This window comes from Oncorhynchus mykiss, chromosome 1 (genome assembly GCF_013265735.2).
Source record: "Oncorhynchus mykiss isolate Arlee chromosome 1, USDA_OmykA_1.1, whole genome shotgun sequence".
Classification (NCBI taxonomy): Eukaryota; Metazoa; Chordata; class Actinopteri; order Salmoniformes; family Salmonidae; genus Oncorhynchus; species Oncorhynchus mykiss.
In genome coordinates, this window is record NC_048565.1 from 41,956,005 (window position 1) to 41,982,110 (window position 26,106).

At 46.5% G+C, this 26,106-nt stretch overlaps 1 protein-coding gene across 1 annotated transcript; it reads left to right on the forward strand.

Moving 5' to 3' along the window:
* The first annotated feature begins 952 nt into the window (after positions 1-952).
* tshz3a (teashirt zinc finger homeobox 3a) lies at positions 953-25,319 on the forward strand. Its single transcript, XM_021601422.2, has 2 exons — positions 953-1,290; positions 20,763-25,319. The coding sequence occupies exons 1-2, from the start codon at positions 1,251-1,253 to the stop codon at positions 24,278-24,280; spliced, it is 3,558 nt and encodes a 1,185-aa protein (XP_021457097.2). The 5' UTR covers positions 953-1,250; the 3' UTR covers positions 24,281-25,319.
* Positions 25,320-26,106: the final 787 nt, after the last annotated feature.

Sequence of the window (26,106 nt, forward strand, 5' to 3'; positions counted from 1 at the left end):
GAGTTACAGTCAGTCAATTGAAATAAATAATTAGGCCCTAATCTATGGATTTCACATGACTGGGCAGGGGCGCAGGTCCAACCTATCAGAATTAGTTTTCCCCCACAAAAGGGCTTTATTACAGAAATACTCCTCCGTTTCATCCGCTGTCCGGGTGACTGGTCTTAAGACGATCCCTCAAGTGAAGAAGCCGGATGTGGAGATCCTGTGCTGGCGTGGTTACAGCTGCTCTGCGGTTGTGAGGCCGGTTGGACATACTGCCAAATTCTCTAAAACGACGTTGGAAGTGGCTTATGGTAGAGAAATGAACATTCAATTCTCTGGTAACAGCTTTGGTGGACATTTGTGCAGATAGCATGCCAATTGCACACTCCCTCAAAACTTGATACATCTGTGGTATTGTGTTGTGTGACAAAACTGCACATTTTAGTGTGGTCTTTTAATGTCCCAAGCACAAGGTGCATCTATGTAATGATCTGTTTAATCAGCTTCTTGATATCCCAGTGGATGGATTATCTTGGCAAAGGAGAAATTCTCACTGACAGGGATGTAAACATATTTGTGCACAAAATTGGAATGAAATAAGCTTATTGTGTGTATTTGACATTTTTGGGATCTTTTATTTCAGCTCAGCATGGGACCAACGCTTTGCATGTTGCGTTTATATTTTTCAGTATAATTAGTGCTATCCGGGAACCTTGGGATGTCCCTGCCCTAAGCCTTACCCCAACCTTAACCCTTACCTTTTTAAATGTCAACTTCAATGGGGTGACGTCAGAGTTGGGCCCCCAGTGATCTCGTTTAGACTTTTACATTCTAATTACTAGTCATTTGTTGTTTTCAGTCAATAGATGTAGCCCACACATTGTTGACAGTAAAGAGAATAGGACTGCCTCGTGTCATAATGTCCCTCCCCTCTCGAGGTGTAAAGAGTTAACGGAGCAGTGGGTTTGCCCATTCTCATGTTTTGAGTGACGCGATCATCTATGAGACAAGAGAGGATCCGAGGTGGCCGCGTTTAACGCTGTTGACCACTACAGTCATTGCGCGCGGGGGACGACAGACATTCGCCTTTTCCCCCCCGACTTGCTGTGTTTTTCCCGCGGACTTTTCTGTGCTATTTGACAACAATGCTCTTAGTTTTCTTACGGAGAATAGTCACTGTGTCGTGTATGAAGGCGTAATCGCGGTGTAGTGGAGCAGCTCGGATTCTACGAGGCCAAAGAGAACTCTTCTTTGGGAAACCAAACATGCCGCGGCGGAAACAAGAAGCGCCCAAGCGCGCGGCAGGTACGTAGCCCACTACGACAGGAGTGGTTTTATTTGAAGCGATAGCAGCTCAAAGATTTGTTGTTCTCAATCTCAAACCTTTGGAGTTCCGTTTCCAGTATTTTTTCCCCCATAGGAATACTAGTGCATCTACTCGATGTATAGGCTAACTTGATTTGTAATAACACTTTGTAATACGAACCCACTATCCCAGGAGTAGCATACTAGTACTGTAACTGTAGGCCTATCCCTCGAATGTTACCATTTGTTTCCCCTCGTTACAAAGTAGCCATACTATTTGTCACAGTATCACCCACATCCGATGGCTGCCGTCAACTTTCCTATTCCCATTGTTCCCATGGATAGTTTACTTTCCCGGTAAACGTTAACTTACCTTGGTGGAAGAATTAAAATGTGTGAAAAGTGTTCCGTCTGTAACAGCGAAATGCCCAAGGCGGTGCCAATACTCTGAGTCTCTAGGGGCTTTGAACATTTGATCCAAGCGGCTAACTTTGGAATTGGGAGGTGGACGAATAACTTATGCTTTTGTATTTGTATAAAACAAACAATTGGGTCCAGACGAAGAGATTGTGGACTGAAAGAAGGTGTAATCGACAGTTGCCATGTCTGATTTGACAGTTGATTGATTAGCTGTCATCCGCTTTGATCTGTTTCTTCCCGATCTACATCAGGAAATCATTCCCCCATGTTATGCAGCCCCATGACGTCACATTAAAAGCACTTTGAAAGCATCGTGTACCCCCCTCCCCTGCAATGGTCAAGTGACTCACAAAAAGCAGAGGGGTAAAGTGGTTTCACAGTCTGACACACACACAGAGCCTACAAACACACATGCACACTAGGGGGGTTGTAAAATGAGAAGTGCACAATGTAATGGAGGGGAGGAATGGTTTTCTCTATTAGACCAGGCAGTCGGGAAGGCTTTGTTTCATGTTTGATTTAATTGTCTCTTCTCTGACAGGCCCATTCATCAATGGCTTTAATGGTCAATCAGAGACAGGCTGAGTGAGTGCTCCCATTCTGTTTAGCCATACGCTGGCCCAGGCTTTTATTTAATCAAAATGCCCCTGCCTAATGTACACACTCGCTCAGAGGGAGAGCATAAAGAATGTCTGAAAGCTTCCTGATTTCAGAACGAGAAATATTTTTTTCTACTGTTTTTTTGTTGTCTTTTCTGTCCATTTGTTTTGTCTCTGTTGAGGCAGGATCATGGGATGTTGTAATATAGACCCATTCTGTGTTTGTTGTGGAAATGTTGGGGAACTTTTAATGTCATTCTTTGTTCATTAATTCTTTATTTTTACCTCCTTTTTTTGTCAGTGGGTCCCTCCAGCTGCAAGTTATAAAGTTGTCAACTGTTCAGTGGCACACAAAGGGTGATGATGAATTGATTGCAGCACAGAGCATGGTGATGGAGAGAGCAAAGAAAAGGATGACAGATGATGGGCCTTGATTAGGGACTTAGGGGGAAAGCAAGCCCACAGCAACCTTGAGACTTGCATGAAAAATCTCCTCTCTCTCTCTCTCATATTCTCTATATCTCTCCATCTCTCACCCGCTGTTCTTCCCCTCCCCCCTCAGCATTTTCCTAGAAAAAGGCGAAGTTTTGCTTGCTTCATTAGACTTCACCTAATTAGCTGGAAAGGCTGATGGAGTCTTGACAGGCTTAATGATTGGAGATGACAAGTCTGTGTGCCCGGCCTCAACCAACCAGGTTTGCCACCACTTTGATGTAATCAAGTTGATATTACACAGTGCCTCCGCTCCCGGCGCAGCGCTAGCCTTTGGTCGTGCTGTAACTCAATTTTCCGCTGCAGGTGACAAATGGCCGGGCGTACCTGTGTGGGTCAGGTTTGAGTGCTTTTAACAACCAAGGGCAGCCTGACAGGAGAAACGCAAACAGCTGGGGAAGAAACTCCGGATGCATTCACATAGCTTATGATTAGCTTAGGCTGTAGGCCCAGGGGCTATGATGTTTTACATTAAAGCATTCTAGTGAGTGTACTCAGTGTAGTGACTGGGACCTAACAAGATGGCCCCTAAGTTAGCATCCTCACAGTTAGTGGCTCTATTTGGTATGTGTGTACCTGCGTGGGTACTTGCGTGCGTGCATGTTTTGGTGTGATGTGTTTCTATGAGAGTGAGTTTTGTTTTTATTTAAAAATAAATAAATAAAAATTCAGGCAGGTATCGAGTCTCCTACTCAGGCCAGGTTAGTGAAATCAAGCCCCCTGCTCTAATCCGGCCTCCCTGTGCTCCAGTAATCTTTGTGAGCAGTTCCAGCGGCGCTGGGAGTTCTGGTTTAGACTGGGCTCTACGGCTAGTGGTCTCCTGTTTCTGCAGGGTCAGGCCTATAGCTGCCAGGTCAGCTGTGGCAGCCATCGTGTGTGTGTGTGTGTGTGTGTGTGTGGATGGGTGGGTGGGTGGTTTGGATGGCAGGGGTGATGAAAGGAATTGCAACCATAGAGGCCCCAGTGAGGAGTGTCAGTCATAGGCCATCGTTCCTCTGAACTCTTTCATCCCTCTACCTCTCCCCTCCATCTACTACCTCCACTCCTCACCCCCCCCCCCCCTCCTCATTGTTACTCACAGCTGTTGTCGTCACTGCAGCATCTCTTATACTGAGACAGAAATGTGCTCAGGTACTGTATATTATCATTACATTTTCAATTAGTATTTTTGTTCTATGTGCGCACATAGAACAAAAATACTAATTGAAATGGAAACAACATATGATTACTTACAAATATGCTTATTGACATGAATTGCAGAGACCAACAGAAATTGTTTTTGTTTTATATCTGTGGGTGACTGAGTGTGTGTGTGTTCTGTATTTGTTATTACAGGAATGAGGGGGCATATGGGCTCGTAATTGTTCCACTAACAGGTAGGACTAGACCGTGCAGGTGTGAGTCTCAAGGAGGTTTTTTTTGTTGTAGTTTTGTAGGCCACGCCAACCATGGCTAATGAAAGTTACTGTGGTTGGATTCCGGTGGGGTTGAGTCATGCCTGTGATCTATGTCTGATAAGTGCATACCTAATGAGGTCGCTGCACCTGCCTGCCATGCCGTTGAGGAGGGGTGGTTGACTGAGTGCTTCCCACAGGTATTGACAGACACCACCCAGTGTAATGATAACAATGCCACCTTAAACTGGGAGGGAGAGGTGGAACGGGCTCCTCTTTTTTTTGTGCGTTTTTTTTTTTTTAACCCCACTTGGCAGATGTCAGACCTTGGGCCGGGCTCCAAAAGGGAGTGAACGAATCACAAAAAGAGTAGGCCATCCTCTTCCGGGGCCGGGACGATACCAGTATCACGATACTCGTTAGTAACGTGGCAAGAAAACAAAACACGAAGCGGACTTAACTCCTTTAGGAAAACAGCCCTAATGTTGGAAACAAACATTAGATTGTCATTCAGAATCACATTTATTTATTTTCCAAGCTATAGCACACTATTTCACATGCAGCACGTTTTTAAAGGATCAGCTTGATCTGCTTCATTTTTTTTTCATTTTTGCCATGGAAAAAAATATTGTGCTACTGGCATCTTCACAGCTCTTACCCTCCTCAGATCAGGTTTCAGGGCCCTCATGTATGTGAGTGGAGTAGGCCTACGTAGATACTTTATAAAAATAGTCCCGCCATTCGTTGTTGTGATAGATGCAGCTGCGATATGGCAACAATTGGGGCAGTCTTGCTTACGCAAACCCTCAGCTCCCCTCCCAGAGGGCAACGCGTCAGAGCCTAGTGGGATGTGTGGTCTTTTCAGGAAACTGAGCCCGCTCTGGTCTTCAGGGGTCCTGAAACCAAATCCAGGAGGAGAATAGCCCGGCCATGCCAAAGAGCCGATTTCCTTTTCAACAGAGTCATTTATCACTGACCCACCCTTCGTTCCTGACACACTGACGTGTGTCATTTATCATACTGGCTTTAGCAGACACACAGGGAGGGAGGGAGAAAGAGAGAGCGAGCAAGAGAATGAAAGAGGAGAGAAGTAGACCGAGAGGGACTGAGAGAAACAAAGAGAGAGGGGGGGAAGGAATTGAGAAAGAGAGGCAGAGTGAGTATAGTTAGAAAATGAGGAGAAAGAAAGTAACAAAGAAACAAATAGAAAAATAATGGTTTTAAGACTCTCACAAGAGTATGGTACTGTACAAAATGCTGGAGAGAAGGTGGTGGGGAGGACGATGACAACGGGAAGGGTTTTTAGATGGCAGAGGATTAAATTATGTGATGTTTTGATGAGTGACAGAATATTCTTCCATGAGTCTCCGGATGTTTGGTTATTGAATATATGTGTTTGAGTGTGTGTGAATATGTATATGTGTGTATCCGAATGTGTGTAATTTACACCTTGTGTTACGGTGCGTGTTTGCGTGTGTGCAATGGAGTTTGTGTGTGAGAGAGGGAGATGGTGTGCGCGACTGATGAGCGGGATGATGGGTATCACTCATGCTAGGCTGGCCTCCAAATGAACCCAAGCTGCTCTGCTATCCTGTGGTCCTAACCAGCACTCCCCAAGAGTAAAAAGCAGATTAATGATGGATACCAGGCTTATAGTGCCATTTATCATGGAGAATATTATTTAGGCTGGCCGTGTAGGGCTGTAACTGGAGAGCAGGACGAGCAGAGTGGAAAGCCTTAGACAGACACTCACTGTGTGATGAATGACCGTGCTCTCTGGCGGAGTGTTACTAGACACCCGGGCCACAGCAGTTGGGCCGAATCATATGGCCCAGCTATAGTGATGATATGACATTTATCCCTCAACTACACTACCCAGATTGCTTTGCCTGGAGGGTTCGGCCCTCTGAAAAAACTCGGTCGCTGTCTTTTATAAGCTAACAATGTGCTTGCAAATCATTTAATGGGAAAATTGTGCCTTGCTTCCTAGGCGTAAAAAAACGTGATGGTTGGTTTTAATGGATATTCAGTTTGATTAGTGTAGCGTAAATTAGAAATACAATGGACTAGATGTCTGACCAAAACCCTCCCATTTTACTGTGCCCTGTGGAGGTCAGCAGGCTTCTGCTCCTCTGTGCTCCGGGCAGTTACTCCACAATCATGAATAAGAGTACAGTGAGGGGTCAAGGCAAGGTCAGCTCCGCTGCTTCGTCTCTCTTCCACAATTAGAAAAAAGGTTGTTTTGTTTCTTTCTCCCGCCCCACACACACAGACACTGGTGTTGTGATTTATGGTGCCCATCCATCTTAGGTCCCCGTCCATCACCTCCTCGTTGCTAGGCGATCATCGCAGCAGCTGTTTGTTGGGAGTGGAGTGGGCCTTGAATGGTTGTCCCTTTGATGTGGTGAGAACATAACATCTGAGAGGGTCTCTATCTCTTTCTCCTCAGATTTGTTTGTGTGTGAGAGATCTTTGTCTTTGTACTGTAGCTGGTTGAATGTCAGATTAACCAATATACACTGTGTACAAAACATTAAGAACAACTAGGGTTATTGCTGTGACTATATTACCGCCACACCGGCAGTCATGAGACATGACCACAGTAAAACTCTATGTGACCGCTGAGTCACGGTAATCTCCTCTTATGCACTCTGGACATGTTAGTGAAAATCAAATACAATTTTATTAGTCGCATGAATACAATAGGTGTAGACCTTACAGTGAAATGCCTACTTACGAGCCTCTAACCAACAATGCAGTTTAAAAAAAATACAGATAAGAATAAGAGATAAAAGTAACAAGTAATTAAAGAGCAGCAGTAAAATAACAATAGCGAGACTATATACAGGGGGTCACCAATACAGAGTCAATGTGCGGGCGCACCGGTTAGTTGAGGTAGTATATACATGTAGGTAGCGTTATTAAAGTATTAAAGTGACTGCGTAGCTGACAACAGAGAGTAGTAATGGGGGGGGGGGGGGGGGGGGGGGTCTGGCTGGGTAGCCATCTGACTAGATGTTCAGGAGTCTTATGGCTTGGGGGTAGAAGCTGTTTAGAAGCCTCTTGGACCTAGACTTGGCGCTCCGGTACTGCTTGCCGTGCGGTAGCAGAGAGAACAGTCTATGACTATGGTGGCTAGAGTCTTTGAGAATTTTTAGGCCTTCCTCTGACACCGCCTGGTATAGAGGTCCTGGATGACAGGACGTACTGGGCCGATCGCACTACACTCTGTAGTGTCTTGCGGTCAGAGGCAGAGCAGTTGCCATACCAGGCAGTGATGCAACCAGTAAGGATGCTCTCGATGGTGCAGCTGTAGAACCTTTTGAGGATCTGAGGACCCATGCCAAATCTTTTCAGTCTCCTGAGGGGGAATAGGTTTTGTCGTGCCCTCTTCACAACTGTCTTGGTGTGCTTGGACCTGTTGGTGATGTGGACACTAAGGAACTTAACTCTCAACCTGCTCCACTGCAGTCCCGTCGATGAGAATGGGGTCGTGCCCTGTCCTCTTTTTCCTGTAGTCCACAATCATCTCCTTTGTCTTGATCATGTTGAGGGAGAGGTTGTTGTCCTGGCACCACATGGCCAGGTTTCTGACTTCCTCCCTATAGGCTGTCTCATCGTTGTCGGTAATCAGGCCTACCATTGTTGTCATTGGCCAATTTAATGATGGTTTTTGAGTCGTGTCTGGCCGTGCAGTCATGAGTGAACAGGGAGTACAGGAGGGGACTAAGCACTCACCCCTGAGGAGCCCCTGTGTTGAGGATCAGTGTGGCATGTTGTTGCCTACCCTTACAACCTGGGGGTGACCCATCAGGAAGTCCAGGATCCAGTTGCAGAGGGAGGTGTTTAGTCCCAGGGTCCTTAGCTTATTTATGAGCTTTGAGGGCACTATGATGTTGAATGCTGAGCTGTAGTCAATGAATAGCATTTTCACATAGGTGTTCCTTTTGTCCAGGTGGTAAAGGTCACTGGAGTGCAATGTAGATTGCATCGTCTGTGGATCTGTGGGGGCAGTATGCAACTTGGAGTGGGTCCAGGGTATCTGGGATGATGGTGTTTTGAGCCCTGACCAGCCTTTCAAAGCACTTCATGGCTACAGACTTGAGTGCTACAGGTTGGTAGTCATTTAGGCAGGTTACCTTAGTGTTCTTGGGCACAGGGACTATGGTGGTCTGTGCACGTCCTTGTAATCCGCATGGCCCTGCGGCCTTGTGAATGTTGGCCTGTTTAAAGGTCTTAATCACATCGGCTGCAGAATTCCTGATCACACAGTCTTCCGGGAATAGCTGGTGTTCTCATGCATTGTTTCAGTGTTATTTGCCTCGATGCGAGCAAAGAAGTAGTTTAGCTCGTCTGGTCGGCTTGTGTCACTGGGCAGCTCCCGGCTGTGCTTCTCTTTTTAGTCTGTAATGTTTGCAATCCATGCACATCCGATGAGCGTCAGAGCTGGTATAGTACGACTCGATCTTAGTCCTGTATTGACGCTTTGCCTGTTTGATGGGTCGTCGGAGGGCATAGCGGGATTTCTTATAAGCTTCCGGGTTAGAGTCCCGCTCCTTGAAAGCGCAGCTTTTGCTCAGTTCGGATGCGGCCTGTAATCCATGGCTTCTGGTTGGGGTATGTACGTACTGTTACTGTGGGGACGACGTCATCAATGCACTTATTGATGAAGCCAATGACGTAGTTAGGATTATCCAACTCACTATTGGCCTGGTTCTCGGCGCTCTATTGTCCCTCTATTTATTTTATTTTATTTCACCTTTCTTTAACCGGGTAGGACAGTTGAGAACAAGTTCTCATTTACAACTGCGACCTGGCCAAGATAAAGCAAAGCAGTGCGACAAGAACAACAACACAGTTACACATAAACAAAAGTACAGTCAATAACACATAGGAAAGAATCTATGTACAGTGTGTACAAATGTAGAAGAGTAGAGGTAGGCAATAAATAGGCCTCCAACCACTCTGACATCAATGCAAATACAAACACAATGAAACACAATGAAATGGACAGCCTTTCTAAGGTGGTGATTAATTCAAAACACCATATGCATATAAGAGCTTAATATATATATAATTAATAAATATAATAAATAAATAAATAAATACATTTAAATAATGATTGTGCCATTATATAATATTTCTTTCTCTGGCGTGCAGAGAGCTGGGCTGTTAACAGTTTAGTTATGAAAAAATGTTACTACAGATTTCACTTGGTTTCCCAAATTAAGTGCTGGGTGTAACTGCAGGAACAGGCAGCAAATAACCAGAGTAGGCTACCTGACATGAGTGAAACGAACCACCCGGAAAGTGGCCTCCATTCTCTGTACCTGCACATATAACCTTTTATTTAACTAGGCAAGTCAGTTAAGAACAAAATCTTATTTACAATGACGGCCTACCGGGGAACAGTGGGTTAACTGCCTTGTTCAGGGGTCAGAACGACAGATTTGTCAGCTCGAGGATTCGATCCAGCAACCTTTCGGTTCCTGGCCCAACGCTCTAGCCTCTAGGCTACCTGCCTAGAGGAGTACCCAACATATATTATGTTTATAATAGGCCATTCTAAATCAAAACTAATTTGACATATTAGTAAAGACAAGATTAACTTGAGAAAGTATGATGACTTGATGAGAGAACAGGGTGTGCATAGCCAAATAACATACAGTAGGTCAACTTTGTTAAATGTAGATGTTACAAAGGCTTGTATGGAGATGCTAAACCTGTCTGTTAATCACCGTGAGACCGCCAGTATTTTGCATGACAATAACCGGTTGTCAAAATTTCATGACTGCCACAGCTCTAAGAACACCTTAATAATATTGAGTTGTACCCCTCAATTCATCGGGGCATGGACTCTACAAGGTGTCGAAAGCATTCCACAGGGATGCTGGCCCATGTTGACTCCAATGCTTCCCACAGTTGTGTCAACTTGGCTGGATGTCCTTTGGGTGGTGGACCATTCTTGATATACAGTGCCTTGCGAAAGTATTCGGCCCCCTTGAACTTTGCGACCTTTTGCCACATTTCAGGCTTCAAACATAAAGATATAAAACTGTATTTTTTTGTGAAGAATCAACAACAAGTGGGACACAATCATGAAGTGGAACGACATTTATTGGATATTTCAAACTTTTTTAACAAATCAAAAACTGAAAAATTGGGCGTGCAAAATTATTCAGCCCCTTTACTTTCAGTGCAGCAAACTCTCTCCAGAAGTTCAGTGAGGATCTCTGAATGATCCAATGTTGACGTAAATGACTAATGATGATAAATACAATCCACCTGTGTGTAATCAAGTCTCCGTATAAATGCACCTGCACTGTGATAGTCTCAGAGGTCCGTTAAAAGCGCAGAGAGCATCATGAAGAACAAGGAACACACCAGGCAGGTCCGAGATACTGTTGTGAAGAAGTTTAAAGCCGGATTTGGATACAAAAATATTTCCCAAGCTTTAAACATCCCAAGGAGCACTGTGCAAGCGATAATATTGAAATGGAAGGAGTATCAGACCACTGCAAATCTACCAAGACCTGGCCGTCCCTCTAAACTTTCATCTCATACAAGGAGAAGACTGATCAGAGATGCAGCCAAGAGGCCCATGATCACTCTGGATGAACTGCAGAGATCTACAGCTGAGGTGGGAGACTCTGTCCATAGGACAACAATCAGTCGTATATTGCACAAATCTGGCCTTTATGGAAGAGTGGCAAGAAGAAAGACATTTCTTAAAGATATCCATAAAAAGTGTTGTTTAAAGTTTGCCACAAGCCACCTGGGAGACACACCAAACATGTGGAAGAAGGTGCTCTGGTCAGATGAAACCAAAATTGAACTTTTTGGCAACAATGCAAAATGTTATGTTTGGCGTAAAAGCAACACAGCTGAACACACCATCCCCACTGTTCAAGGGGGCCGAATACTTTCGCAAGGCACTGTACACAGGAAACTGTTGAGCATGAAAAATCCAGCAGCGTTGCAGTTCTTGATACACACCAGTGCACCTGGCACCTACTACCATACCCTGTTCAAAGGCAGTTATATCTTTTGTCTAGCCCATTCACCATCTGAATGGCACACATACACTGACTATACAAATCATTAATAACACCTGTACTTTCCATGACAAACTGACCAGGTGAATCCAGGTGAACGCTATGATCCCTTATTGATGTCACTTGTTAAATCCACTTCAATCAGTGTACATGAAGGGGTGGAGACGGGTTAAAGAAGGATTTTAAAGCTTTGAGACAGATTGTGTATGTGTGCCATTTAGAGGGTGAATGGGCTAGACAAAAGATTCAAGTGCCCTTTGAATGGGGTATGTTAGTAGGTGCCAGGCACGGCAGTTTGTGTCGAACTGCAACGCTGCTGGGTTTTTCACGCTCAACAATTTCCATGTGTCAAGAATGGCACCCAACGTAAATCCAGTCAACTTTATACAAGTTAAAGCATTGGGAAGCATTGGAGTCAACATGGGCCAGCAGCCCTGTGGATGTATTTCAACACCTTGTAGAGTCCATACACCAATTAATTGAGGCTGAATAGAGGGCAAAATATCCTTCATTTACACTGATTTGAAGTGGATTTAACAAGACCTCAATAAGCGACCTCAAGGAATCATAGTGTTCATCTAGTCAGTCTGTCATGGAAAGAGCAGGTGTTCTTAATGTTTTGTACACAGTGTAGCTCAGGTCCTGAAGGTCTGTATACAGCTGCCTGTTGTAGGTCCAGTCATAACACAACAATGCAGCATTCTGGGAGTACAGTACAGTTTGATCTATCTGCTTTCCCAGTCTCTCTCGCTCGCTCTCTCAACATGGTACAACATTGAGCCTCACCTGGAGCAAGAGGAATCTCTGTTTTTCCCATCTCCTTGAGCACACATCCTGCACTACAATCAGCGGACACAGTGCATTCAATCATTCATTAGGGGGTAGAAAATAGGAACAGAATAGGAGGAACAGTGATGTACAGTAATAGACTGCCGTGAGCATCTCTTTTTGAGCGATCAAACACAGCCACATATTAGTAAATCTTTCTCTTAAGGTTATGACTTACAACACTTTTCTACCATTTTGAGTGTTGGACTATGTTGTCTTACCTCCACTGACAGTTGAGAGAAACTCTACCTGTAGCCGATCTGTTACCGACCACCTCGATTCGGTCTTATGTAGCAAAATGTTTAATTGTGTTTTTATTTTTATTTTTTACATTGGATGAAAGTAGAGAGCTAGAAAATTTTACATCATACACAGCAGTTGAGGAACAACTCCTTTGAAAGTTGATAAACTTGTAACCCCACTTTTGAGAAAATGGCCCTTGAATGTTTCTGCATTGTTAATACCCTCTTAAGCATTAGCCCCACCCATCTCTTTAAGGATTCACATGTGAGGCCATGTACTAAACATAGTGAGTAGTTTAGTAAACAATCAAAGATTTGAAGACTATAAAAGTGGTAAAAGTAGTAGCTTACAATAAGATAAACTCCAGGTAAAAATACACTATCTAGCCCTTGCCCTATATCCTAATCTGATTTTGGTGTATTGTCAATGTTGTTCACATTACTGTCTCTGGTATAATAAAATAAAGTAAATAAAATAAAATCTATGTGGATGGGTCACTTATGTTTAGGCATGTACTCATGTTTATGAAATACTATAGATGGCTGTAATCACCCCCAGACACACCTGGCTAACTTGATGTAATCAACTGGCAAAGTCTTTTGTTTAGACATGTAGCTAGCTAGCTCAACAATGAACCGGCATAATTCCAACTCATATTACTACCAATACAAACATTGTCATAGCTGTAGTATGAATCTGCAGGTAGCTAAAGCTAATAAACTAGGTTTTAATGTTAGCTAGCTACAATTAGGCTACAACTAGCAATGCAAATGGTTTTCTGATTCTAATAACATTACTACACAGATCATACATGTAACGTTAGCTAGCTAGCAAGCTAACGTTCACTAGCTAGCTAATAGTATGCCGTAACTTGCAATGAAAATAACTTTCTGACTTATAATATCTGAAAATGTAGCTAGACTCTTACCTGTATAAATGGATGAACGCCTCACAGCAGACTGGAACCATTTAAACTCAGTTTTTGTTTGTAGCGACATCTTGTTTGGCCAGTGTTGTCAAGTCACTCCAGTTCACACTGACAGTGGTGTGTGCAGAAATTACTCCATCTTTTCCAACTGATCTGTCGATAGCACCTGCTAAATTCAGGGCATCAATGCTGTTGAGAATTGTAGCAAAACGTTTGTAGTTCACGATGGCTAATGTTATATCTTTCAAAAATGGCACTGTAGAAAGGGCTATCAACACATACTGAGCAGCTCACCTTATAGACAGAAGCATGCTACATGGCAGACCAATCCAAACTCATCTCCCAGCATGTCCAGTCCATCCATTATCTCAGCCAATCATGGCTAGTGGGAAGGTTCCTGACTTTTCCCGTGGCTAAACCAACTAGGCTCGTAATTTTAACAATTTTATTTGTATTTACAGATTGGAATACACATTTGTTATTAAGGCACATGAAAGGTCATGTGTTCCAGATGGCGTTTCTGCCAAAACAAAACACATTTTGATTTAAAACAAAATATATATTTATGTTCAAATGCATCTCCTGTGAAGTAGTGACGTGCGACATATGCCTAGTTTCCTGAAACAAGTCACATTTATTTCTGACAGAGTATAATTTCACCTCATGCTACTCCCTCCTTCCTAGCAACAGAGGACACGAGGGGAATACCACCACAAGACCAATGAGTGGTTAGCCTAGCATGACATATGTTAAGGAATGAAGACATTTCATTTTACTTTCCCCACTGATCTTCGGACATTTTGATAGAACCAAACAAGACTGTTTTGGTATGGAATTATTCAAATCTATTTTAAAGCCTGGAGTCAGTCGACTGCTGGGAAACTGGAACTAGTGGAAGTCGGTGGTTTGCGGTTGTGTGATTTTTAGGCTGTGGTGACTTACTTCCTGGAGGTTCTAAGTGTTATTTAAGGCTCCTTCCTGTAAGTAAGGCCCCCCTGCCGAGACACTGTGTTGCTTTAAGGGCAAGAGGGTCCAGTTAAAGAACAAATGTCCGGAATAAGAAACACCACAGCTGGGTAGTGAGGCCCTGCTTAACTCTCTCCACTCTCAGTACCCTTACTGTGATCTATGATCATACTGTAGAGTGTTGTTCACTACCACCTCGTGATCCTCTAAGGATGTTGCCACTTTGAAGCATATCTTAACATTTTTCCTCCTATTTTTCTAGTTACCCTAAAAGCAGTCTATTGGGATAGGAGAGATGTATCCACGGTTTGGATTTGTTTAAATAGCCGCCCTGCTATAACTACCTATTGTTAGCCAATTCTCACCAAATGCAATGTGTGGGAGAGGCAGGCTCATCATGTTCAATGAATGAATCCACTCTCTTCTCCCTTATTCCTCCTCCGTTTTTAACTCTAGCTGGCTGTTTTAGCTGGCCAACCCCTGGCCTCCTATCTGTGGAACTGTTATTGTTACGTGCTACAGTAGCAGAACGAGAGAGCTTAATGATGGCATCCCTTTCCTATGAATAGCCATTAGCCACATTTGCTTCGGTGCCAGCTATGATAGCCTAAGTCTGTCGCTTTAGGCTAGTTGGTGGTTGGACCACCGACAAATATAACACTCTCCTTCTTTTACTCCTTTTGACTTCTCCTTCCTCTCCCTCTTTTCAGCTGTTCTGTGGTCAGCTCCTGTAGCTAGCTGTAAGCTGCTATGTCATTCAGTGGTTGAAGTGCAGACTCTGGTAGTAGTGTCTTGATTACACATCCTGTTTACCCCAGTGTTGTGTGTGATTTGGCTCCCAGCTCTACTGGCTGTTTCCCCATCTGTGTGGAGGCTGAGTGAGGTGATCACTGGGCAGTGCAGGGAGCTGAGGGCGAACAGATCCACCCTTACTGTTCTTAAAAGCTGATTACTTCAGGATGCATGTTTTTTGTTTTCTTTCATATTTTTTTTTCAGTTGAAGCCTTCACCTTTTCTTGTGTCTTGCTTCCATCACTCACCAGCCTTTCCAGGACAGGGTGTGACTCCTGCCTTTGACTAAATGATTACTGATGATGTACTAGGGTGTACCATCTACCATCAGAAGAGAGGGCCTGGTTTTGCGTCTCACTTTTGGTGTATAGTCACAGTGCCTGTTTATCCCATGTTTCTTCCCTGTTCCTGATCGTCGGAACACTCTTAGAAGAAAAAGGTGCTAGCTAGAACCACAAAGGGTTCTTTAGATGGTTTCATGTCGATCCTTACACCTCCACAAATAACCCTTTGATAATCCTCGAGAGTGTAGCGATCTGTTAATTCTCCATCCAGGTGTATTCTAAATAATCCCTCATTTTTCTCAGAATGAACCCAACACACCCATCACATTTCATTAGAGTGATAAATCACCTCTGTTGTCAGTCAAGCTTGGGAGAATAATTGGATGGTGGTTGTCACCCACGGTGATGGATGATCAGTCATTGGGGATCAAATTAACAGATAGTGCTCAGATGTAATGACTGTTTTGCATTTTAAATTGCCTGGGAGCGTTGACTGCTGGTCGCCCGTTTTTATTGCGATGCCCTTTCAGCCCACATCTTAGCCTTGCTGTCTAGACTTTAGACTAGACTAGGAGATTGGAATTATGTTCTTCATATTTTTGAACATTTTTGTGTTAGGAAAGGCTTGCCAAAATGACACTCTCACCAAAAGGAGTCATATACAGCTAGAACAAAGGTTCAAAGGAATATGTGAAGCATGTTCACGATGGGTCATTGATCAAGACTATAAGAGCGAACTAAGGACTTCTCTTTCAACCTGCTTGCTAATGCCAGAGTCATAACCTCAGTGATTGAACCTGACATCTGTGACCAGCTGCTCTGGATACAAACACATTAACGTAGCCACCTCATCCTGACTGTATTTCATCCTTCAAATTAGACACTCACACGAACACCATCCGGAGATCGGAGGAGAGAAAAAAACCTAAGACCTCTCCCCTGCTGGTTTGTCCGCCGAGCGGTGAGCGATTTACCTCCTCAGAACCCCCCCTCCTTCACATTATCATAATTGTGTCCAGGACATGAGGCCAGGGAAGTGATCATGTCATTTTATTTACACCCAGCTTGGCCCTCTTTACGAGCGGTGTGCCAGGCCCTGCCAAGCGCACGGGGCCCAGTGACATCTTTTGATCAGGGCTGTCGCAGAAGATCAGCGGAGACTGGCAGGTAATGGATACCCAGTGACAAACTAAATCTACGGGCAGGTTGGGAGACTAGACCGCACCTGCCAGGTCCCTATTAGACTGGCCCTTTCAGTGGGGCTGCCTGCCTGCCTGCCTGCTGACACCCACCGCCCCAAGGGCCAACATCAGACCACCGCCCAGCCGCCCTGAGATTAGCTGTTAGCAGGATATGGGGGTTATTCCAGCGATGACATTTTTTTTTAGACTGGATGTGTTTGTGTGTAAAGGGATTAGTGATTTGAAGTGGTGTGTGTGTGTGGGGTGTGTGTGGTGTGGCCAGAATGCTCGCCTGTCATAAGTATACAGGACGTTCAGAACATCTTTGCTCATAGGTTGTTGTTTTTTTTTTTGGGGGGGGGGGGTCTATAATGAAGTGGGCAGAAAGGGAAGGGGCAAAGGGAGGAGGCTGGTGATGTGTCCTTCGCCAAGACATTTGTCCCACTTAGCTGTGACAGTGTGTGGGGACCCGAGTGGGGGAGGGTCTGTCACTACAGGGGACCGTCACTCTCTGAAGACGGGAGGGGGGGGGGGGTGCTGAGGGAGGGTCGTTGTCCCCTGTGATCGGTCAGGGCCAGGCACCCAGAAAACGTACACACCTGTCTAAGGTGAGCCGAGGGCGCACACATGCAAAGTGACAGGTTGCTTATGTGTTGCCATCGTCTCTTACTCAACCTCGCACTCTTATGTCTGTTTCTCTCTGAGGAAATGTCTCTGATGTCCTGTGTATGTGTGTTTTGCCTAACACCAAGCACCTGTTAGCCTGCTCCAAAAGGCACTTCTAGTCTGTCTGTGATACTCATCACCATTGATAATCTCATGTGCCTCACTTCCATTTAGTTGACTTTGAAAGGTGTCGATCTAACATTTTAAAAAGTCTTATCATAAATCATATTTCCCTTTATTAGCAATGAGTGGAAATCCTGTCTGTGTCCCTGTCTGTCTGTGTGTCCCTGTCTGTCTGTGTGTCCCTGTCTGTGTGTGTGTGTGTCCCTGTCTGTGTGTGTGTGTGTCCCTGTCTGTCTGTGTGTGTGTGTCCCTGTCTGTGTGTGTCCCTGTCTGTGTGTGTCCCTGTCTGTTGTGTGTGTGTGTGTGTGTGTTTGTGGAGACGGACAGACAGACGAGAGGCAGTTGAAGAGGCGTCAGACATATTAACTGACAGATGGAGGTTGATCCAACTCATTTATTACCCCAGAGGAGAATGCCACAGCACGATTGAGCTTCATTAATTTCCGATTTAGCTTTCATTTCAAGCTGTTGCGCCCTGAGATAAATAAAATGGCACATTGTGTTTTTGCCAAGATATTGTTTTTTGTTTTACCCCACCATAAACAAAGTAAAGGAGAGAGTAGAGGAGAATCAGCTAGTTATATGTGTGGCTGGGGTAGTATATAAACACAGGCTTGTCTGGGAGGAAAATAACACCTTAACGGTTGATGAGGTGAAATGGGATGACTGTCATTTCTCAACTCGGCTTTCACTCGCCTCCCGCACAGATGGCTCATTTATCCCTGCGAGTCCTCAGGCGCCCGTAGTAGAGAAACTTCCTCTCCAATAGTTCAACTAACACCCTGTGTGGGAAAGATGGGTCAGTCTGTGGACATCTGAGGGTTGGAATTAAGACAAGTGACTGGTTGATTTTGACGATTCACTTGGAGTCCAGTACAAATAGGAAGAAACCATATACACTGAGTGTACATACCTTTAGGAACACCTGCTCTTTTCCATGACTGACTAGGTGAATCGAGTTGAAAGCTATGAACCGTTATTTATGTCACATGTAGATGAAGGGGAGGAGACAGGTTAAAGAAGGATTTTTAAGCCTTGAGACAATTGAGACATGGATTGTGTGTGTGCTGTTCAGAGGGTGAATGGGCAAAACAAAATATTTAAGTGCCTTTGAACAGGGTTTGGTAGTAGGTGCCAGGCGCACTGCTTTGAACGGGGTATGGTAGTAGGTGCCAGGCGCACTGCTTTGAACAGGGTATGGTAGTAGGTGCCAGGCGCACTGCTTTGAACAGGGTATGGTAGTAGGTGCCAGGCGCACTGCTTTGAACAGGGTATGGTAGTAGGTGCCAGGCGCACTGCTTTGAACAGGGTATGGTAGTAGGTGCCAGGCGCACTGCTTTGAACAGGGTATGGTAGTAGGTGCCAGGCGCACTGCTTTGAACGGGGTATGGTAGTAGGTGCCAGGCACACTGCTTTGAACAGGGTATGGTAGTAGGTGCCAGGCGCACTGCTTTGAACAGGGTATGGTAGTAGGTGCCAGGCGCACTGCTTTGAACAGGGTATGGTAGTAGGTGCCAGGCGCACTGCTTTGAACAGGGTATGGTAGTAGGTGCCAGGCGCACTGCTTTGAACAGGGTATGGTAGTAGGTGCCAGGCGCACTGCTTTGAACAGGGTATGGTAGTAGGTGCCAGGCGCACTGCTTTGAACGGGGTATGGTAGTAGGTGCCAGGCGCACTGCTTTGAACAGGGTATGGTAGTAGGTGCCAGGCGCACTGCTTTGAACGGGGTATGGTAGTAGGTGCCAGGCGCACTGCTTTGAACGGGGTATGGTAGTAGGTGCCAGGCGCACTGCTTTGAACAGGGTATGGTAGTAGGTGCCAGGCGCACTGCTTTGAACAGGGTATGGTAGTAGGTGCCAGGCACACTGCTTTGAACAGGGTATGGTAGTAGGTGCCAGGCGCACCGGTTTGTGTCAAGAACTGCAACGCTGCTGGGTTTTGTCACTCAACAGTTTCCCGTGTGTATCAAGAATGGTCCACCACCCAAAGGAGATCTAGCCAAACTGTGGGAAACAGTGGCGTCAACATGGGCCAGCCTCCATGTGGAACACTTTCAACACCTTTTAGTCCATGCCCCAACGAATTGAGGCTGTGCTGAGGGCAAAAGGGGGTGCAACGCTATATTAGGATGGTGCTCTTAATGTTTTGTACACTGAGTGTGTTCAAACCTTCCTAATATTGAGTTGCACCCCCTTTGCCCTCAGAACAGCATGAGTTTGTCAAATGGACTCTAAAAGGTGTCAAAAGCGTTCCACAGGGATGCTGGCCCATGTTCACTCCAATGCTTCCCACAGTTGTGTCAAGTTTGTTGGATGTCCTTTGGGTGGTGAGCCATGCTTGATACCAGTGAAGGTTGCTGAAGGGAAGACGGCTCATAATAACGGCTGCAACGGAGCTCATGGAATGAAATCAAATGCATAGAAACCATGTGTTTGATACTATTCCGCTCCAGCCATTACCACAAGCCCGTTCTCCCCAATTAAGGTGCCACCAAACACCTGTGCTTGATACACACGGGAAACTGTTGAGTGGGAAAAACCCAGCAGCATTGCAGTTCTTGACACAAAGCAGTGCGCCTGGCTCCTACTACCATACCCCGTTCAAAGCAGTGCGCCTGGCACCTACTACCATACCCCGTTCAAAGCAGTGCGCCTGGCACCTACTACCATACCCCGTTCAAAGCAGTGCGCTTGGCACCTACTACCATACCCCGTTCAAAGCAGTGCGCTTGGCACCTACTACCATACCCCGTTCAAAGCAGTGCGCTTGGCACCTACTACCATACCCCGTTCAAAGCAGTGCGCTTGGCACCTACTACCATACCCCGTTCAAAGCAGTGCGCTTGGCACCTACTACCATACCCCGTTCAAAGCAGTGCGCCTGGCACCTACTACCATACCCCGTTCAAAGCAGTGCGCTTGGCACCTACTACCATACCCTGTTCAAAGCAGTGCGCCTGGCACCTACTACCATACCCCGTTCAAAGCAGTGCGCCTGGCACCTACTACCATACCCCGTTCAAAGCAGTGCGCCTGGCACCTACTACCATACCCCGTTCAAAGCAGTGCGCCTTGGCACCTACTACCATACCCCGTTCAAAGGCACTTCAATATTTTGTCTTGCCCATTCACCCTCAATGGCATACACACAATCCATGTCTCAATTGTCTCGAGGCTGAACAATCCTTGTTTATTCTGTCTCCTCCCCTTCATCTATACTGATTGAAGTGGATTTAACAAGTGACATCAATAAGGGGTCCTAGCTTTCACCTGGTCAGTCAATGTCATGGAAACATCAGGGTTCTTAATGTTTTGTATACTCAGTGAATATCTATATTATTTCAATGTAACAATTTTCATGCTTTCCACCAAGTCCTCCAATCAGGGGAGAGGGTAGTTCAATAAAAGAAAAAAAGTGATCAGATATTATGAAATTAATAGAATTGGTCAGTGTGTTCAGTGGCCTTCATATAACACACCCTCTCTTCTGTTTCCCCTCCAGCCTACTCTCCAGAGGAGTTGGAGGAGATGAAGGAGCATGCGATGGAGGAGGTGGAAGAAGAGGGCGTGGACTTTCAAAAGGACGGAGAGGGCTCAGAAAAGGACCTCACCAAAGAGGCACTGGGTGACCGGGACTCCATTGTTGGGGCCGAGCTCTCTGCTCAGGAGATGGACATTGAATCACACGTGAGCGATGCCAGCGACCCCTTGTCAGACTTTGAGACCACCTCTGTCGACGCCGAGGAGAGGCCTGTCAAAGAGCTTCTGAACGGAGCAGGGGTGAGGCTGGACACTCCCTTGGCGCTGGACACTCCCTTGGCGCTGGACACTCCCTTGGCGCTGGACACTCCCTTGGCGCTGGACACTCCCTTGGCGCTGGACACTCCCTTGGCGCTGGACACTCCCTTGGCGCTGGACACTCCCTTGGCGCTGGACACCCTGGAACAGATGAAGACCATCTACTCCAGCTTCCTGACCAACACTTATTGGTCGCCCCTGAACTTTAACCCCACCCCAACGCCAACTCAGACACTGACACATGTGGAGAAGCCACCGCGGACTAGCAGCTCTAGCAGCAGCAGTAGCAGCAGCAGTAGTTATGACTGGCACCAGTCCGCAGTGGCTAAGTCCCTGCAGCAGCAGGCCTCTCAGAGCCGCCACCACCCTCATCCCTCAGAGCCCAGTCTCTTCAGCACAGTGCAACTCCATAGACAGAACCCCAGACTGTACGGCAACATCTTCACCGGGGCCAGCAAGTTCCGCTGCAAGGGCTGCAGTGCCGCCTACGACACCCTGGTGGAGCTCACCGTGCACATGAACGACACGGGCCATTACCGCGATGACAACCATGAGAGGGGAGCCAACGGGGCCAAGGGGCACTGGTCCAAGCCTCGCAAGCGCTCCCTGCTGGAGATGGAAGGCAAGGAGGATGCTGCGAAGGTGCTGAAGTGCATGTACTGTGGCCACTCCTTCGAGTCCCTGCAGGACCTGAGCGTCCACATGATCAAGACCAAACACTACCAGAAAGTGCCTCTGAAGGAGCCACTGGCCCCTGTGGCAGCCAAAATGATCTCAAGGAAGAGAGGCCCACTCTCTGGTAGCCTGGACCTCCCTGGCTCCCCAAGTTCAAGAGAGGTGACCCCCAAACCCAAAGCCTCCTTGAGTGGTGACCCCAACGACCCCTCCCACAAGGTCTCCAACCCCTATATCATCCCCAGCAACCGCTTCGGCCACCAGAACGGCGCAAGCTATGCGTGGCAGTTCGAATCGCGCAAGTCCCAGATCCTCAAGTGCATGGAGTGCGGAAGTTCCCACAATACCCTGCAGGAGCTGACCGCCCACATGATGGTGACGGGTCACTTCCTCCGGGTCACCAATGGCAACCCCCCCAGCAAGAGAGGAGGCAGGCCCGTCCCAGAGGCTGCCTCCCCCAGCACTGTACAGGCCACACCCCCCACACAGGAGGGGGTTCAGTCAATCCCATTGGCTCCTACATTCTCCCCCCCTCCACCCTATGCCGTTTCAGCCCTGGCCATCTCCCCTCCTCTCAAAGACATTAAGAAAGAGGAGATGGAGGACGAGTGTACTAAGGACATGGTCAGCCATGACAAGGTTTCGGACGAGGAGGTTGAGGAGAAGTTTCACAACTCCACCAAGTATAACTATCTGACCGAGGAGGACCTGAAGGAGAGCCCCAAGGGCGGCTTCGACATTCTCAAGTCCCTGGAGAACACGGTGACTTCGGCCATCAATAAAGCCCAGAGTGGCAACCCCAGCTGCGGGGGATACCCCAGTATCCACGCTGCATATCAGTTCCCCAACTCCCTGAAGCTGCCCCAGGATAGTGCTGAGAAGAGCTCCCCTCTCAAGTACCTATTCACTGGAGGAGAGGGGGTGCTCTCTTCCCTCAGCAAGAGCCAGCCCTTGATCTCCCCACCGGCTAGTCAGAGCTACCCCCTCCCCAACCTCAACAACTTCCAGGCCATGGAGGAGCTGGTTAAGAAGGTGACTGAGAAAGTGGCCAAAGTGGAGCGGAGGGTAAAGAGAGAGGTGTCCCCCAAGAGAGAGGTGTCCCCCAAGAGAGAGGTGTCCCCCAAGAGAGAGGTGTCCCCCAAGAGAGAGGTGTCCCCCAAGAGAGAGGTGTCCCCCAAGAGAGAGGTGCACCGACCCCCCTGTGGAAGTGACGACGCAGAGTCCACTGGAGCAGAGTCCCTGCTTCGAGAGTGGAGGGCGGTGACTCCGGCTAACAGTGACAGTAGCCATAGCGACAGAGCCTCGCCCTCTGCGAGAGCGAGCAGGAGAAAAACGGTTCCGTTGCCTGCCTCTGCTCTGAGCTGCAGCACAGCCTTCATAACAGGCCACGCCCCTCTGGAGCAGCCCTTCGTTAACCCTTTAAGTGCTCTTCAATCTGTGATGAATGTCCACCTGGGGAAGGCAGCCAAGCCCACTCTGCCCAGCCAGGACCCTCTCAGTCTGCTGTCCAGGCTGAGCCAGAGTATGGCTGAGAGGGCTGCCGTGGCCTCCTCCCCCACGCACACCAAGAGACACCCAGAGCCTGTGGCTTGTCGGGGCATAAGTCAGTCCAATGATGACCAGCCCATGGACCTGACAAAAGGGAAGCGTGATCGAGGGGGCTCTATTGGCTCTGACCCTCTGACTCCCTCATCCACAGCCTCCTCCGTCTCCCCTTCCTCAATGGTGACCCCTGCTAAGATGACAGTGGTCTCTCCCTTCACATCCAGCAGCCCGTTACATGAAAACGCTCTGTCGGACATATCCGACATGCTGAGGAACCTGACGCAATCAGCACACCACGTCTCCAAGCCCCCCTCCAGGACGCGGATCACAGAGCGGGTCACAGATGTAGTGGGCTCCACCACCCAAGAGGAGGCTGAGGGGTCCATGGCCAATAAGAGGAAGGGCCGTCAGTCCAACTGGAACCCCCTGCACCTGCTTCTCCTACAGGCCCAGTTCTCTTCCAGCCTCAGGCCGACATCCGAGGGCAAGTACATCATGTCCGACCTGAGCCCCCAGGAGAGGATGCACGTGTCCCGCTTCACGGGCCTCTCCATGACCACCATCAGTCACTGGCTGGCCAACGTCAAGTACCAGCTGAGGAGAACCGGCAGGACCAAGTTCCTCAAGAACCTGGACTCAGGCCAGCCGGTGTTCTTCTGCAGCGAGTGCGCTTCACAGATCCGGACCCCCGCTGCCTACATTTGCCACCTGGAGGCCCACCTGGGCTTCAGATTGAAGGACCTGGCCAAGCTCTCCCCCAAACAGACCCTGAGGGACTCCTCGAAAGGTGGGTCTGATGAACTGCCCCTCCTGGACCCTTTCCTCTTCTCTTCTGCACCCTCTTCTCAGTCACAAGAGGAGGGCAGTGGGACTGTGTACCGGTGCCAGCTGTGTATCCGTAAGTTTGCCAGTAAGCATGCCATCAAGCTCCACCTCAGCAAGAGCCATGGGAAGTCCCCAGAGGACCATCTCCTGTATGTCTCTGGGATGGGGAAACACTAGAAGTAGAATTGACATTTCATTATAGAAACACTTGAGTGCTCCCAGCATTGGACATACTGGAATATAAGCTGTTAAAAAAAGAGAGAACTTAAAAATAAACTTAAAAGAAAACAGTTGAAGGTGTGACAAAAGTAACTACTGTTAAGTGTCAGCACAACGTGTTTACATTCATGGCCTATGCTTGTCTGTATTTTTCTCCATTTCAAAATATGTTAATTTCACATGTTGAAGATATAGATCATGAATATTCAGCTTTTAAAGGGATAGTTCGCCCAATTACTAAGTTACATATTTTTCCTTACCTTTTACCACAAGTTGTCTATTGGCCAGGAGCGACCACGATACAAACTTTAGATTTGTTTTCATCTCTGAAGATAAGGACACATTTAAGTAATTTTGTATTTTGGGTGAACTCTCCATTTGTAAAATATAGTAATTTGAGATTTATTATATTGTAATGTAGTTATTTTTACATTTTTGTGAAGTTTATTGGAATTTGTTGACTCTTTGAACTACATGTATGTATGTATGTATTAACAAGTCAACAGTTCAAAACTAGTTTGATACTCCAGTCTTTAGTTGGCTTTTGTCACCTTAAGCGGGGTTTGCTGATGAAGCATTTCTACTCTGAGATCAGCCATGAACCTGGGAGTGCTCTTCGGGAGAATTGGCCAAACAAATAAATGACATTGTACTAGTCAGTAACATCACATTTTTTATACAGTTTGTGTCGCAGGTTTTGTCGACTCTGCAGTATTGCTTCTCATCACGTCAGGGGCCCTCAAACCACATCTATGTACAAATGTACATACAGTATATAGGCTAACCACTTTCTGTTTAAGTTATGCATACTTGTTATATTTCCTAATTTAAGAGGACTATGACTATCCACTGGTGCAGAGCCTTTGAAGAAGACAGAAATGGCATTGTTTTGCACAATAGTTTTATAAATGTTATTTGATAAGAAAATATATAAAATTGAACTTTGTTCATGCTCTGTTGCTTCTATTATTAAATTGACTTGAAGTGCTGCACACAACTGTTTTGTATTTCTTAAAATATCACAAATGCTTATTACACCTCTTATTGTATTGTTACCAGGTCCCAAACACACCCCGGCACGACAAAACAGATTTGGCATCCACAAAACACACTTAGTTACTGCAGAGCCTTCAGCCCTGTCTAGGCTCTGTAATGTCTGCACAGACACAGTCCTACCAAACACCAACTGTAGTGTGTGTGTGTGTGTGTGTGTGTGTGTGTGTGTGTGTGTGTGTGGCTAAGAGACAGTGTGTTGCACCGAGACGTCTGCCAGGTGGTGCTGCATGTCAACCACCAGATGTTCCTGAAACAAGCCACTGGAGGAGAGTGCAACAGCAGGCAGAGTGGGCTGATTACCACCGGGGCTTCAATGCCATCATCATGAGGCAGCCAGGGACAGAGGCAAAGGAGCTGGCATATCGCCGGTTTAATGTTGATATCCCTTGGCAGACGTGCATATGATGCTCACACCCAGACTCCAACTGTAGAGTTGTATACCTAAACCGCTGGAACGTGAACCTTTAAACAGACTTTTGAAACACTCCTATTCTGTCTCAAGGGCATGAATTACTGTGACATTGCAACAGGCTAACTGCTCGATCACACTGCGTCCTTGAGAAAGTGAATGTACTTGCACAAGATCTCTTAGTTACGAAAATAATGAGTTTTTTTATTGTCCTTTGTAATTAATATATTTTAATGCAGATACAATGTTACATTGACAAGCCATAAAATCTTCATTTATTGGTCTAAACGAAACAATCTTAGGTTGAGGTTGACTTGGT

Bases quoted from the DNA above. Each gene is read 5' to 3' on its own strand.
- tshz3a (XM_021601422.2), top strand. From the start codon at position 1,251: ATGCCGCGGCGGAAACAAGAAGCGCCCAAGCGCGCGGCAG. The intron at 1,291-20,762 runs GTACGTAGCCCA...TTTCCCCTCCAG, and splicing joins AGCGCCCAAGCGCGCGGCAG to CCTACTCTCCAGAGGAGTTG.